The following is a 15,961-nucleotide window of genomic DNA, read 5'->3' as shown; positions in this document are numbered from 1 at the left end:
TCATATAAGTTAAGCTAAACTGGGTTTCGACCCATTAGCCTACAACAATCTATAAATAGGAAATCAGAATCTCATTCTATTTCCTCTTCTACTAAGATTCCAATTCTTACTCAAACTATTAAACTTGATCTGATAAGGTCAATAAATCATATCCCTTTCATGATAGGGATTATCTCCTAAAATAGGACTTAGTGTCCTACTAAGATTCCAATTCTTACTCAAACTATTAAACTTGATCTGATAAGGTCAATAAATCATATCCCTTTCATGATAGGGATTATCTCCTAAAATAGGACTTAGTGTCCTACTAAGATTCCAAAACCTAAAAAAAAAAATAAAAATAGAGGTTTACCCTCTCATTAGGGGGCAATCTCCCATAGTCAATCTACACTACTCAAAACCATCTATTTGCTCCTAAAGTTCTTGCACCCAAGAACCCGATGCCTCCGCCGTAGTCCTAGCTTCCGACAAGACTCCTGGTAATTCTTCATCTCCTTAATTCTTATCAAATAATCTATTTCAGCCTTGCTGACTTGAGCGTCGGAGTGTCTACGGCAAACACCACCTCAGTGTTTTCCGGAAGCTTCACGCTTGCCCTTTCATGTGTGCAGGTCTAGCGGATTGTCAGTAGCCTTAACCTCACGGGATCAAACTCTATTTTCATGACGGTAGATTTTTTGCATCTACAAGCACCTTAGAGAGACGTTCAATATTCTTAGAAAATACTGAATGAAATAAACCCCCTGAAGTGTGCATTCGAGGTTAGCTTGGTAAAAAAATTTGGCTTCATAGTAAACCAGCGCGGTATTAAGGCGAATCTAGAAAAAATTCAAGCGCTGTTGAACATGAGAAGTCCGACGAAGCTCAAACAAGTTCAAAGTTTGATAGGGCGAGTAGCCGCCCTCAGCTAGTTTGTGTCCCGAGCAACGGATTGGTGTTTGCCCTTCTTCAAGGTGTTAAAAGGCAACAAAGGTATCAAATGGACAGAGAAATGCAAGAAAGTCTTCCAAGAGTTAAAGAAACACTTCAGACAACCTTCACTGTTAACCAAACCAATGCCCGGAGAACCACTCCTCCTATACTTGTTTGTATCTTTACACGTGATCAGTGCAGCACTAATTCGCGAGGAGGAGAAAATCCAATGGTTGGTATTTTATCATATGTTGTTCTTTAATTTCCAGGTTGTGGTGTTGGATTCCATTATAATTGTAAAATTTAATTGCAAAGGAGAATTAAGTGAAGTGGTTCCATATAAATTTAATATGAAAGGGTCATCTTTAAGATGGTCCAAAATAACCATTGCACCTTCTTTAAGGAGATCTTTTACAAATCTCTTAAGTTGTTTTTTAAGTTCTGCCCAGTTGTCTGATTTCTTTGATCATAAGTTTTTGCTTTCCTTAGATATTTTCATAGTCCAAAAAAAAAAATTAATTAAAACCGTTGCTTGGACTACTTCATATTTCATGCAACCGTAACCATTGAAGCATGTGTCCTGAAGACATCGTTAATCCCTTCTTTTCTAGCTAATGTTCTTTCCTCAACCAAATGTTATATAGCTGATCCATCAACCACATAAATTTGTGTCCCGAAGTGTTTTGAGGTAGATTTTCTAGTCATCGGATGCACGCCATCTATCCACCTACTGTTCTCAAATCCAATGGCCACTCTCTTCCCATTTGGCATCGCCCCAACCATAGACTTCTTCCTCAAGACTGACAGCTTCAAGTGCACTAGTGTAGTGGTTGACTGTCTTAGGCATGGCATACCTAATACAATCCGGATTAGGAGTAATGCTACAGTTACCGATGGGTGTGCACCGAATTTCTGCACCGAATGACGTGGCAAAATTCTGACCGTTGATTTATTATCAGTTAATATTAATCAACTGTCAGAATTTTATCACGTCATTCGGTGCACAAATTCGGTGTAAACTTTTCGATAACTCTATCATTTTCCTCCGGATTAGAAGGGATCACGTGTTCAAATCTCCTCGTAATCACCAACCCTCAACCACTGTTAGACGGAGGGTATAAAAGGGAAGCCTCCTTCATTTCATTCAACCACACACTCTTAAAAGAAAAATAGTCAACCCAAAGAGAATAAGAGGGAGAACAGCTCGATGGTTTACCTCGTTGTGCACTTATTTGCTACCACTTCCCCCTGTAATTGCCTTGAATATAAAGTTAATCCTAAGCAATAAAATAACAAAGGACGTATGCTTGGAAATCACCCGCCAAACTTCTTTAAAAATCCTCTTTTGTTTCTATTCACTTTCGGTCTATTTATCTTCCATTATCAACATGTTCGTCTCACTTTGCTGATTGATCCACGACCACACACCCATTTGATTCGATCCCACCAAGGTCGATCGATCGAGTCTCGCTGGTTGTTGCTAATTTTTATGACAACACGAGGAAATCACATGGTGCAATTTTGTGTTTCCTAAATCAGGAGGGGCTAAAATAAGTTTATTAAACATGAGTGGGGAAAATGTTATTTAACCCGATTAAAACGACAAACACTACTTTACTAAAATAGGTAACCCTCCTTCTTTCACACCACAATGGCCGTGCGTTTCTTTTCTTTCAACATTATGTGGTTGGAGAATATCAGTTTTCCCTTCGGGGGAGAACAAATGAACTGTTTGGTTATGTGGGATGGGAGGAGTAGGGAGAAAGAGAGTCACAGTCTTCTACAAGCAGTCAGTGATCCAGCCATTGCGCATCCCCTTCTTAGTCAGGTATGAAAAAGATGTGTATTAATTTGGTTTGATTCTTAATTAGTTATTGATAATTTGAATGATGAGTTTATTATATCTATGTTTAAGTTTATTTCCGTAAGACAATAGAATTTATGAAGAAAACTTAATAGATTGTTTGATTGCTTAGGTTTTTGTGGATGGATAAGATAGCAGTGGATCAGAATATCTATGATACAGAATTATTGGTGTTTTTATTTTTATTTTTGCGGGCTTATTAGAAGCAGAATGTAGTATATAAATGCAAGTGATTTGTGACATGATTTTTAAGGGTAGCTTGAGAAGAAAAATTATTTTGTATTGCAGGTGTTTGATCATATTCGGTTATGGAAAGATGTGAAAAGATTTTCATAACTTGAAAGTGAAATGGACGGTTATGTTATGGCATTCAGTGCTTGAAAGAGGGGAAATAGTGGCGCAATAGTAACAGCTATTGGATAAGGGAATTTTCCAATTGTTAAGTGTGCAGGTGCGTGCACAAACAATGGATGAAAGGTCTCTTTACTAAACAAAAGTAGGTTTGGAATCAATATTTAGTAAAGTTGGAGATGCCTTTGGAGAAAATGTTGGAATTATTGGCTTATATGGCATGGGAGGAATAGGTAAAAGTAAACAAGTATGTGCTTGTGGGAATTATTGGCTTATACGACATGGGGGAACAGGTAAGTACTTGTGGGAATTATCTGCTTATATGGCATGGGAGGAATGGGTAAAACTAAACAAATAAGTACTTGCAGGAATTTTTAGCTTATATGGGATGGGAGGAATTGGTAAAAATAAATAAGTACTTGTGGGAATTATTGGCTTATATGGCATGGGAGGAGTAGGGAAAAATAAACAAATAAGTATGTTCAATGTTTTGTGGAAGAAAAAAAGTCTTGATCGAGAAAGCAACAGACATCTTCAAGATTTTAAGCAAGAAGTTTGTGTTATGATTTGATTTTTGTGGGAGGAGAGTGATCTTCTAAACTCTTTATCTCAAAACTCCAATTCTTTCACTAACATCTATGTGGAAGCACTGCCCTTTCCATAATTAAAGGAACTAAAAGTGGCGATACCCCTAAAGCTTAAGAAGCTTCCTCTTAATTCCAAAAGTGCAGAGCTGCAGTGGGAGGATGAAGCCACTTACAATGTTTTTCTTCCATGTTTTGAATCTACTGATTCATGATTAAAGGACATTAAAATAACACTGGTAGGTGCTTTTTCATTTGGTTTATAACATCTTCTTTTCTAGTGTGTAATTCACTATCATGTGCTTGTTTTTGGTGACAGATTCTTGTATGTGGAGTTTTCATTCCTTGTGTCAGGAATGGTTCCTAGTTGCTTGACAAATTCTCTCCTACATCTGATATTCAAAGGTTTACATCACTGGAAAAGCAGCAACCTCCAATGCGGACCTGGTGTAAGAGACTACGAAGTGGCATTTCAGACCATGCTTGCGGACGCCCAGAGCAGTGCCAGAACAATGTGGCCTAAGCTGGTTGGAGAAATTGGTCTCCAACACCAACGCTGGAACAAATTTGTTACTTTTTTTATCATTTAGGTTAATTGAGATATCTGAAAATTGCATTTTTTTTTTTTTTTTGTTTTGTAAATCAATTTAGGTTGGATTTTTTATACTCTTTCAGAAACATGAGATTAGCTTTTTGAACGCGCTAACTTTATGTGGTGGTGGTGGTGGTTCCGGTTGAAAACAAAGAATTTGCATCTTCCTTCAAATATTTTTTGGTTTGCTTTAGTTGCATCATGGAGCCTGTGGACTTCTAACATTTGATCTGAAGATGTGAGACATTAGACTTTTGAAACAACAATGACGATTACCTTTTATGTGCTTTTGTTATTTTGAGAAATGCAGGTTATTTGGTACACTCTAAATAATAATATTGATGGCATTTGAATGTGGGTTCGAGAAGAGCGTGGAGAGGATGTCTCTGAAAAGTAACTGTAGTGAGAAATTAACAGAGACGAATAAACACTTGGATCTTGTACTATTTTTTGTGTCTCAGGACCAACAACAGTGGCCATGCTCTCGAAATATCTTCATCCTCCACCTTTTCAGAGGTGTGCTCTCTCTTGATTTGAGAATTTGAGATTGTTAGGTGCTGGGTGCTTAAGAATTGTTTTTGTGTGTCTGTGTGTGTGTGTGTTAAGGTGTTTGGAACGGTGGTGCTAGGTGTCACGATAGTTGGTGCTAGGTGTTCAAGAATTTTCAAATTATGGGAGTTTATGGTCCACTCCCATGGAACCTTTGCATCCTATTTTGCAGCAAATTTTAAGTGCAACAATGAGAAATTTCCCTAGAAACTTAAAACCCAGACTGGACCAGCGAGTCGGACTGGTCCAATCAGGACCGGTAGCCTCTTTGGTCTGATTACTATTTTTTACTATTCACAAAATCTATAATTTGATCATCGACAAACGAGGGGTTACCAAGCGTTGGGGTTAGAGTGCTTTTGTAAAGTGGAGATTGATGGTTCAAGGGGTGATGTCGGATTGAATTTTGGACATCGGAATAAGTCGAAATTTGGCCAGAAACTTTAATCCAATATGCGAGTCACAATTGGCAAACAAGAGGCTATCAAAGTGTTGAGCTAGAGGAGTTTTGTAGAGTGAAGGCAGATGGTTTAGGTGGTGGTGTTTGATTGAATTTTGGACGTCGGAATCAGTCAAAATTTGGCCAAAAAAATCAACCCAATCACGGCAATATACGTGAGTCACGACTGGCGAATAGGGGGCTACCAAGTTTCGAGGTTAGAGGGGTTTTGTAGAGTAGAGGATAGTGGTTCAGGTGGTGGTATCAGATTGAATTTTGGTTGCCATAATCAGCTGGAAATGTCAAAACCCAAACAAATCGCACGGATATTTGCTAGATTTCAAACCTATAGGGATTGCTTTGTATTTTTCACGGGTGTGTTTGTAAGATTTTTAAACTTTTTGAATCATCGAAAACCAGCGATTTAACCAGTCGGACCGGTCAACTCGAGACCCAATGACCTTACCGGGTCCATTAACAGGTCAGGTTTTGAAACAATGGGCTGTCAATACTTTCTCAAAACCCGGTTTGCTTAAAATTAGCTGATCTCTCAGGGGGTTGACAATAAAAACCGTCGAAAGTCCAATTGCAGGTAAAGCAGCACTAATTTTATTCCAGTATATGCTTCAACTAAACTTCCAAGGAATTGATTAATAAATTATGCAAGTGACCAGGAAGTTTAAACATATAAATTTCATCCAAGCTCCAAAATATAAACTTGATTGGTTTCATTAGCATGGAATCTACAAACTAGAGAAAATTGGTATATGATACTCTCTTTATGTATGATAATGACATTTTGATATTCTGCACAAGACTAAAAACCTCAAAAGTGAACAAACTGAGGGGGGGAGAACTAATAGGATAAAGAAAGGAATAATATTTACAAAAAATCTCCCACCTTTGCATCGTTAGTTATTCTTGCTTTTCTTCAACATCATGAACCCTATTTAACGATTCCTCAAAAGCTTGTAATGCAACCTTGTAATGGTCCAGAGAAATCACTCCCTCCTCCACAACTTGCAAGGCACTTTTATATAACTGATTAAACCATAGCACACGATCAGTGGCATCAACGTTATTGGACACATGATCAGGAATATACAAGCGTTTATAGTCCTTCTTCCACCGTGACAAGATGTACTTTGAAGGGATCTCCTCCACACCATTAAAGTTAAGCACACACAAAGCATGCCTACATAAATACCCATAAAAACTAAAGCAGCTGCAGATGCAACGAACCTCACAAGCTGTTCTATTGTACAAAACTTCGTAGTCCCTGATCTCCCTCCTATTTCCTTCACCCAATACGCGCTCCTTGACCAAAAATATTATGATTGGCCCATCAACATGTAACTGTGTTGTACTAAAACAAGAATACATCTCCTCCACCTGGAACTGAAACTTCTTGAATATCTCTCTAGTGTATATTTTAGAAAGCTGCAACTCAAATGGACATCTTGTTTTCAGTGTAGGGCTCGAGCTTCTTGACTCGATATCTGCAAGATTTTCCTCCTTGTGCTTCTTTTGTAGAGCTAATTCATATTTATCCTTTTGGTTTGCTTTAGTTGCATCATGGAGCCTGTGGACTTCTAACATTTGATCTGAAGATGTGAGACATTGGACTTTTGAAACAACAATGACGATTACCTTTTATGTGCTTTTGTTATTTTGAGAAATGCAGGTTATTTGGTACACTCTAAATAATAATATTGATGGCATTTGAATGTGGGTTCGAGAAGAGCGTGGAGAGGATGACTGTAGTGAGAAATTAACAGAGACGAATAAACACTTGGATCTTGTACTCTTTTTTGTGTCTCAGCCTCTCAGGACCAACAACAGTGGCCATGCTCTCGAAAGATCTTTCAGCTTCATCCTCCACCTTTTCAGAGGTTTGCTCTCTTGATTTGAGAATTTGAGACTGTTAGGTGCTGGGTGCTTAAGGAACTGTTTTTTTTTTTCTTTTTTTTTTTTTTTTTTTTTTTTTTTGGTTAAGGTGTTTGGAATGGTGGTGCTAGCTGTTTAAGAATTTTCAAATTATGGGAGTTTATGGTCCACTCCCAAGGAACCTTTGCATCCTATTTTGCAGCAAATTTTAAGTGCAACAATGAGAAATTTCCCTAGAAAATTATGAAGGGTGAGAATTTTCCGCAGAAAATGGAAGAGAAAAATGGAATAGAAGGAAAGAAGATGAAAAGGAACATGAATTTCCTTAAAAAAAAAAAAAAAAATTAGTAAATAAATTGGAATTAAAAAAAAAAAAATTGGTAAATAATGAGAAGAGTAAAATGACTTTAATGTATAAAATGGAAGTAACCCTAAAATTTAACTGCTGCAGGGAGCTGTTACACTTTTAAAACCCAAAGTGGACCAGCTAGTCGGACTGGTCCAATCAAGACCGGTAGCCTCTTTGGTCTGAATTACTATTTTTTACTATTCATAAAATTTCTAATTTGATCATCGACAAACGAGAGGTTATCAAGTGTTGGGGTTGGAAGACTTTTGTAAAGTGAAGACCGATGGTTCAAGGCGTGGTGTCGGATTTTGGACTTTGGACTAAGACGAAATTTGGTCGAAAAATTCAATCCAATATGCAAGTCACAATTGGCAAACAAGAGGCTATCAAGTGTCGAGTTAAAGGGCTTTTGTAGAGTGGAGGCCAATGGTTTAGGTGGTGGTATTTTATTGAATTTTAAACACCGGAATCAGTCGAAATTTGATCAAAAAAATCGACTCAATCATGGCAATATACACGAGTCACGATTGACGAACAGGGGGCTACCAAGTTTCGGGGTTAGAGGGGTTTTGTAAAGTAAAGGACAATGGTTCAGGTGGTGGTGTCAGATTGAATTTTGGTCGCCAGAATCAGCCAAAAAAGTCAAAACCCAAACAAATCGCATAGATATTTGCTAGATTTCAAACCTATAGGGACTGACTTGTATTTTTCACAGGTGTGTTTGCAAGATTTTTAAACTTTTTGAATCACCGACAAACCACCGATTTAATTAGTCGGACCGGTCAACTCGAGACCCGATGACCTTATCGGGTCCCTTAACAGGTCGGGTTTTTGAAACAATAGGCTGTGTTAATACTTTCTCAAAACCCGGTTTACTTAAAATTAGCTGATCCCTCAGGGGGTTGATAATAAAACCGTCGAAAGTCTGATTGCCGGTAAAGCAGCACTAATTTCCTTCCAGTAGATAATTCATCTAAGCTTCCAAGGAATTGATTAATAAATTATGCAAGTGACCAGGAAGTATAAACATATAAATTTCATCCAAGCTCCAAAATCTAAACTTGATTGGTTTCATTAGCATGGAATCTACAAACTAGAGAAAATTGGTATATGATACTCTCTTTATGTATGATAATGACATTTTGATATTCTGCACAAGACTAAAAACCTCAAAGTGNGGGTGTTTTTTTTTTCTCATTAGTCTACGATTATTCATTTCTTCCTCCTCTCCTTGTTGAAATCGATGGGTAACGTCTGCTCGGCCTCAGTCTCATGTGACGCCGTTTTCACTCGTTGTTTAGATTGTGCTATAGGAAAAACTGCATATATAAGTGAGCTCAAAGATAATCTAGATGCCTTGCAGACTGAATTGCAGAAGCTACTTGAAGCAAGAAACGATTTGATGAGGAGGGTTAACATTGCTGAACAGAAACAAATGAAACGGACGGACCAAGTGCAAGGCTGGCTTTCAAGAGTGCAAAATGTGGAAGTTGAAGTTGGTGAACTGCAAGAAATTAGATCTCAAGAGATTGAGAAATTGTGTCTTGGAGGGTACTGTTCCAAGAATTGCAAGTCAAGCTACAAGTTTGGGAAGAAAGTGGCCGGAAAGCTGAAAGTTGTGGCTACTTTGAAGGGTGAAGGTGTTTTTGAAGGGGTGGCGGAGAAGGTACCACTATCAGTAGCGGAGGTAAAGCCTAGTGAGGCTACAATAGTGGGTTTGCAATTAATATTTGATCAAGTTTGGAGATCTATTGAGGAAGAACAAGTAACAATTGTTGGTCTCTACGGCATGGGAGGAGTTGGAAAAACTACCCTGTTAACCCAAATTAACAATACATTTCTCAATGTATCAAACGATTATGACACTGTGATTTGGGTAGTGGTGTCTAGAGATTTGCAAGTTGACAGGATTCAAGAAATGATTGGGCAAAAGATAGGGTTGGTTGAAGAGTCATGGAAGAATAAAAGTGTTGAAGACAAAGCATCCGACATCTTTAAGATTTTGCGGAACAAAAAGTTTGTATTATTATTAGATGATGTGTGGGAGAGGGTTGATTTGACCACAGTGGGTATACCTCTTCCAAGTGAAAATGTTGCTTGTAAAATAGTCTTCACTACTCGCTTTCTTGACGTATGCGGCCGTATGGAAGTTAATAGGAAGTTTAAAGTGGAGTGCCTGGGGGAAGAGGAAGCTTGGAAATTGTTTGAAAAGAAGGTTGGGAGAGAAACTCTTAGTAATCATCCTGATATTTTGGAATTAGCTCAAATTGTGGCCAAAGAGTGTGGGGGTCTACCACTTGTACTCGTCACTATAGGTAGAGCCATGACTTTCAAGAAGACACCTCAAGAATGGAGATATGCAATTCAAATGTTAAGGAGAGCACCGTCTAAATTTCCTGGTATGGAGAAGCAGGTCTATCCTCTTTTAAAGTCTAGTTATGATAGTTTGCCTGATGACAAGATTAAATCATGTTTTTTATATTGTAGTTTATTTCCCGAACACTTTAGAATACGTAAAACTAAATTGATAGATTGTTGGCTTGGTGAGAACATTTTGGATGTGTATGATCAAAGTGAAGTACACAACCACGGATACTACATTATTGGTGTTCTTGTTCATGCCTGTTTATTGGAAGAAGAAGAAATAAGGGGAGAACATTATGTAAAAATGCATGATGTGATTCGTGACATGGCTTTGTGGATAGCATGTGAAGTTAAGGAGGAGCAGCAGAAATTTTTAGTTCAGGTGGGTGTTGAATTAACTGGAGCACCAAAGGTCAAAGAATGGGAAGATATAAAAAGGATATCCTTGATGGAAAACAAAATTGAGGTGTTATCAGTGACTCCTACCTGTCCTGATCTCTTAACTTTGTTTCTTAATCATAATAACCTGAAGATGATTAGTAGTAGCTTTTTTCAATTCATGCCTTCTCTCAGAGTCTTAAAGCTATCATATAATAAATTTCTAACCAAATTACCTTCTGGGATTTCTAATTTGGTCTCACTGCAATATCTTGATCTATCATGGACCACAATAATAGAGTTACCAATGGAGTTAAAAGCCTTGGTAGGTCTTAAATGTCTCATCCTGGAGAATACACGGAATCTCTGTACAATTCCGCGTAATCTGATATCCCATTTTTCAGCGTTGCATATATTGAGAATGACCGGCTGCAGTTATAATGTTTCTGATCAAGAAATAGGAGAAGATAGCGTTCTGTTTGGTGGTGGTGAATATTTGTTGGAGGAATTGCTTGGTTTGCATTCTTTAAATGTGTTGAGTATTACCTTAAAAAGTCGTTATGCTCTCCAAAGATTTCTGAGTTCCCGGAAGTTTCAGAATTGTACTCATGGTCTATCGGTTCGATACTTTGATGATTCCAGGACACTTGATGTTTCATCTTTAGCAGATCTCAAGTATCTTCACAGACTAAACATTTTAAATTGTGAAAAATTGGAAGAGTTGAAGATAGAGCATTTAAAGGTAGTACAAAAAACACTAGAGCCTTATCATTTCCACGACCTCAACAGGGTTCAAGTAGTCTCTTGCTCCAAAATAAGGGACTTGACATGGGTTGTCTTTGTTCGAAACCTCAAGTATCTTAAAATAGAAAGTTGTTATGAGTTGGAAGAAATAATAAGTGGCAGAAAATTGGGTGAAGAATTTCCAGAAATGATGGAAAATCTAAACCTTCTCTCGAAACTCCACTCTGCTAACATACGAATTCTACCAAATTTGAAGAGGATTTATTGGAAGGCGTTGCGCTTCCCACATCTGGAGGAATTTTATGTACGTGGATGCCCCAAGCTAAAGAAGCTTCCACTTGATTCCAACAGTGCAAAGGGACAGAAAATTGTTATTAGCGGCAGTGAAAACTGGTGGAAGGAGCTGAAATGGGAGAATGAAGCCATTCAAAATGCTTTTCTTCCTTATTTCAAACCTTGTTAATGTGGATGTCATTTTGGAGCAAAATTTTAAAGGAAAATTCTGGTAGGTGCTTTTCTTCCATTTAATGTATATTGGTTTCTTGTTCTTTCCCGGTTTGTAATTTTACTTAATAGCCAATTTGTTTCTGGTGCCAGATTCGAGATTGCATATGGCCGGTGTCAGAGTTCTTGCTAGTTTCGTGGCAATTTTCTCCTGGAATCGAGATTAGAAGGTTCTCGATTTCTTTTATAATCTCAAGTTAACAATGATATTAAAAATCTAACCATTTTAGTTTATTTTCCATTTCAATATAGGTTGATTCTTGACAATCAATTAGTACTTTGCGGTATTAATTTTTTGGCCAGTTTCCCTTCAGGATTTCTTGGTAGTCTTTTTAAAAACATGAGTCTTCCTACACCAACCTGCAATCTTTTCAATCCACTCTTTGTATCCAATTCAGGGAACCTCTCATGACAACAAAGTGGTGGAGAAAACTCATAGGCCAAATCCCTTCGAGGTCATTTTAAATCAAGCAGAACAAAATCAGGTTGATTATTAATTTAATCAGTTATGCTGGTGTTCTGGGCCATTTAGTATATTTTGATACTCTTCTGGAGTCTCAACAGGAGTCCTTGAGAATTTCAAATAGAATTTCTCTTCTTTGACATAGCATTATGGAAATAACTTGCGAACTTCAAACATCTTATTCTGAATTTGTATCATATTATGATTTTGCATCGGACATTCTAAACAATCATGCATATTGGTGACTTCCTTTTACATTCTTCTTCGTTCCGAACATGTAGGAAGTTCTAGGAACCAGTTTGTGTGAAAATGCATGACATGATTTACAATATCAATTCGGATGGCTGTTGATTGTGGGATTGAGTATAGGAAAGGGGAAAGGTGTGGATAGTTCAATCTGTTTGCTGCTTTGTAAACACCTTGAAAAATCCCTCGCCCTTTTTTTAAGAGGTTTCATATGTCTTGTTATATCCATCATACCTGAAGCATTTATTTCATGAACTTGAAATCTCAAATCACAATAATTCGGAATCATTGATGGTTTATTGTACAGGAAAGGAAAGATCGCTACTTAGTCAGCCCCTCCATTGCTCAGCAGAAGGCAGCAAAGGCATTAAAGAAAAAGTGTTGGATTTGTCGACCACTTCAATATTAATAGGCTATGCAGATGGATTCGATGGTCCCGTTGCCCGATCAATAGAGATAGGGGTGTAACAGGCAACGCCCCCAACCCGTAGACAGTTTGGCCTTTGGCCATGAAAAGTTACTAAATGATTTCTTTATATTATTAATTTTTTATTGGGTTTAGGTTTACAAATAAATTTTTTTATAATACTACATTTTTAGTTTTTTAAAACAATGAGTGGTAAACGAGATACACATCTACACATGCGATGTAGAGAGACGCCTAGCGGTTTGGTTTGGTTTGACTCGTAAACGTAAGATGCACACTCTCCCATGGTCTTGACAATATTAAATAGGACACCTTTTTCTATATTAAATATTACTCTTTTTTTAAACCAATTTTAAAATTCGGTTTGGATTAACCGGTTTGAAAAAATTTATAAACCGAATCGGATAATTAGTTTATAAAATTTTAAAAATCAAAACCAAACTGGTTTATAAAAAAAAAATAGAATTTTCGAATCAATTTTAGTCTAATTTTTTTATACGATTCAGTTTTCAAACTACTAAAATCCAACATTCTACCACCAAAACACTCATCAGTCTTCCCTTTTCAAAATCTCAAATTTGTTCTCTGTTCATTGTCGAAATATAAATTTTAGTAATAAAATAATATTTTAAAAATCTATGGATAAAAAAATGTTATTTAATCATTATTTGGGTGAAAAAAAGTCATAAACTCTTGATAAATGTTAATTAATGGCACGTGTAAACAACGTGGGAATGGACACTAATATTTAGTAAAATGTTCACCCTTTTTTTGTCTCATTTGATTGGGTTAATATATTGACCAAAAGTTTATTTAAAGCTATAAGCATTTTTAAAATTTTTTTTTAACTTAATTGTATCTCAAAAGTGTTTATAAAAATTAAAATAAGCTATTTTAGGACTTATGTTTGAGCTTCTCTTATAAGCTTTTTTCAAGCTTATTTAAATTGTTGAAATATAAAAAAATATATATGTTATTATATTTTATGAATTTGACATGATTTTTCTGTATATTAAAACCCTTATTGGTATAAAAACCTATTTTGCATTTTCTTAACCAAACAATTAACAATTTTTTCATAAAAACTATATTTTCATAAGGTCCACTCTAATAACCTCTTCTTCTATAAACCGCATCAAACAGACTCTAATTAATAAGCTACATCGTTTCTAAATTAAATAGACATGTTAAGTTGTCATTGACTTCAAAATTATAATATGTACCGGGTGTGTAAGTGCCATTATTATACTAAGGTAGCGTTTGGTTCGACAATGTTATATTACTGAAAATATAAGATTACTAGTGAGATAGATTACTGTGAAATGTTATATTAAAATATTTGGTTAGATTGGTAGGTATAAATAATTAATATGTTTGGTTGTAAAGAATAAAAAATTATTATTTAAGGGACGTTTGGATCATTTAATATTTTATTATACGGGAATATTATATTAACAAAAAAAAAGATTACCTTGAAGATTACTATGAATGTTTAGTTAATGTGTTTGGTTGATTTGAATAAATTGGTGAATAATATGTTTGATTGGAAGGATAAATGTGTGGGTATACTATATAGATTACTAAAATGCCCTCCTTTTTAAATATTAATATAATATTATTTTTTTATTATTATTATTTGAATCATTTCTTTTAACTTCCTACATTTGAAATTTTGCTAAAACACCCCAAACGTATAAAACTTTAATTTGTAGCAAAGTCACCCTCACCCATCCCAAGCCACTGTTGACAACCAGCCACCATCACGAGCCGTCGCCAGCAATCGACAGAGTGGCACACGACTGGCTGTATATGGCCGATGGTGCACCAACAAAACCGGAAATGGCCAAGCATCACAAATCCATGGCCGAAAAACAACCAGATCTACGCTAGATCTCACCATTTCCAACCACGGCCATGAATCTATGATCCATGGTAGGAAAAGGCCTTACTGGCGCACGATCGGCCAGATCTCGCCGATTTGCACTATTACGGTGACTGACGCTGGCGGCCGATGGTGGTCTTGGGTGGCTGTGTGTATTTTGTTAACTTAACTTTTTTGTGGCTGGAGTGTTTTAGCTAATTTCTCAAATGTAAGGGAGCTGGATAATTGTTATTTGATAGATATTTGAGAACAATTGTGTCCAAAATGGTTTTTAATTAAGGGCAAAATGGGTAGAAAAAGATTACCCAAGTAATTTTTTAACAACACCCCCTAGCAAGGTAATAAGATTACCCCCCACATTACCAATAGTAAACACTATTTGTAATAAAAGATTATTGTAATATTTTTATTACTTGCAAACCAAACACCGAAATCTTGCAAAATAAACGAAGATTATCCCCTTATCTTATATACCCCCGATCCAAACGGCTCCTTAGAGTATTATTTTTAACCCCTTACATTTGAAAATGTAGCTAAAATACTTCCACAATAAAAGATTAAAATTTAACAAAATACCCCCAATCACCAAAGACGACTATTGGCTGCTAGTGATAGTCGTTGAAATGGTGCACCACCGAAAAGATCTGGCCGGCCGTGTGCCTATTTGACTGTTTTAGGGTAGATCAAAGGTCGGAAACAGCCAGAAAAGATCTAGCCATTTTTGTCCAAATCCATGGCCATTAAACAAGCACAGATCTGATTGTTTTTAGCCAGATTGATGGCCATTTGGCCGTTTTCGACCCTAACATCTCCGCATTTCTTAGAGATATTAATTAACAATGACCTCAGCAAGAGATAAATTATTGGACTTTCACAAAAATTAATTAAAATTCACCTCCTTTATTGCCTTTGTGTTTTCATTGCTTTGAAACTCATGTCACAAGAATTTCGACAAGCCTACTGATTTTAATTTCAGTTAATCAAAATTAATAACTTAATGTTAATTAGTTTCACAGGCCTAACCAAGTTTTTAATTCGCTTGTTTATTTTTATTTTTTTTTATAATAATAGTTGCAATGCCATTTGAACCTCTGTTCTATCCCCAAAGGTTTTGTTACAGTGGAGATAATAAATATCACCATCAATTATGAAAATAATTCGACGTAAATATTTTAGGATGTCAGTTTCAAGATTAAGATTTAGAAAGGAAAGGTTATAAGGTGGAAAGAGATTTTGAAAAGAAAAAAAATAATTATAATTCCGAATAATTGATGGCAAGGAAAGGTTGCTACTTTTCACAGTTGATAATGAACAAACCTTCTTAATATTAAAGAGATGTCAGTTGTTTAAGATAAGTTTGAAACTTTCTAACTCTTGTTATAACCACAACTCATAGAGGTCCATATTTATAGTGTTATGTGGTAAA

The 15,961-nt window shown here is 36.3% G+C and overlaps 1 protein-coding gene and 1 long non-coding RNA gene across 2 annotated transcripts; both read left to right on the top strand.

Annotated features, from left to right (window-relative positions):
• The first annotated feature begins 8,769 nt into the window (after positions 1-8,769).
• On the top strand, positions 8,770-11,561 carry LOC116128434 (disease resistance protein SUMM2-like). Its single transcript, XM_031414155.1, has one exon. The coding sequence runs from the start codon at positions 8,771-8,773 to the stop codon at positions 11,474-11,476; it is 2,706 nt and encodes a 901-aa protein (XP_031270015.1). The 5' UTR covers position 8,770; the 3' UTR covers positions 11,477-11,561.
• A 55-nt stretch (positions 11,562-11,616) lies between these two features.
• LOC116128420 lies at positions 11,617-12,807 on the top strand. The gene is made up of 3 exons (XR_004127757.1): positions 11,617-11,687; positions 11,916-12,002; positions 12,534-12,807. It is a non-coding gene; the product is annotated as an uncharacterized LOC116128420 (long non-coding RNA).
• The last annotated feature ends 3,154 nt before the right edge of the window (positions 12,808-15,961 follow it).

Source organism: Pistacia vera, unplaced genomic scaffold (assembly GCF_008641045.1).
Source record: "Pistacia vera cultivar Batoury unplaced genomic scaffold, PisVer_v2 Contig20, whole genome shotgun sequence".
Lineage (NCBI taxonomy): Eukaryota > Viridiplantae > Streptophyta > Magnoliopsida > Sapindales > Anacardiaceae > Pistacia > Pistacia vera.
The sequence above is the reverse complement of the archived record's forward strand: the minus strand, read 5'-3'. Positions and strand labels throughout refer to the sequence as shown.

What these genes read in the sequence shown, in the direction of transcription:
- LOC116128434 (XM_031414155.1), top strand. Translation starts at nt 8,771, where the DNA reads ATGGGTAACGTCTGCTCGGCCTCAGTCTCATGTGACGCCGTTTTCACT.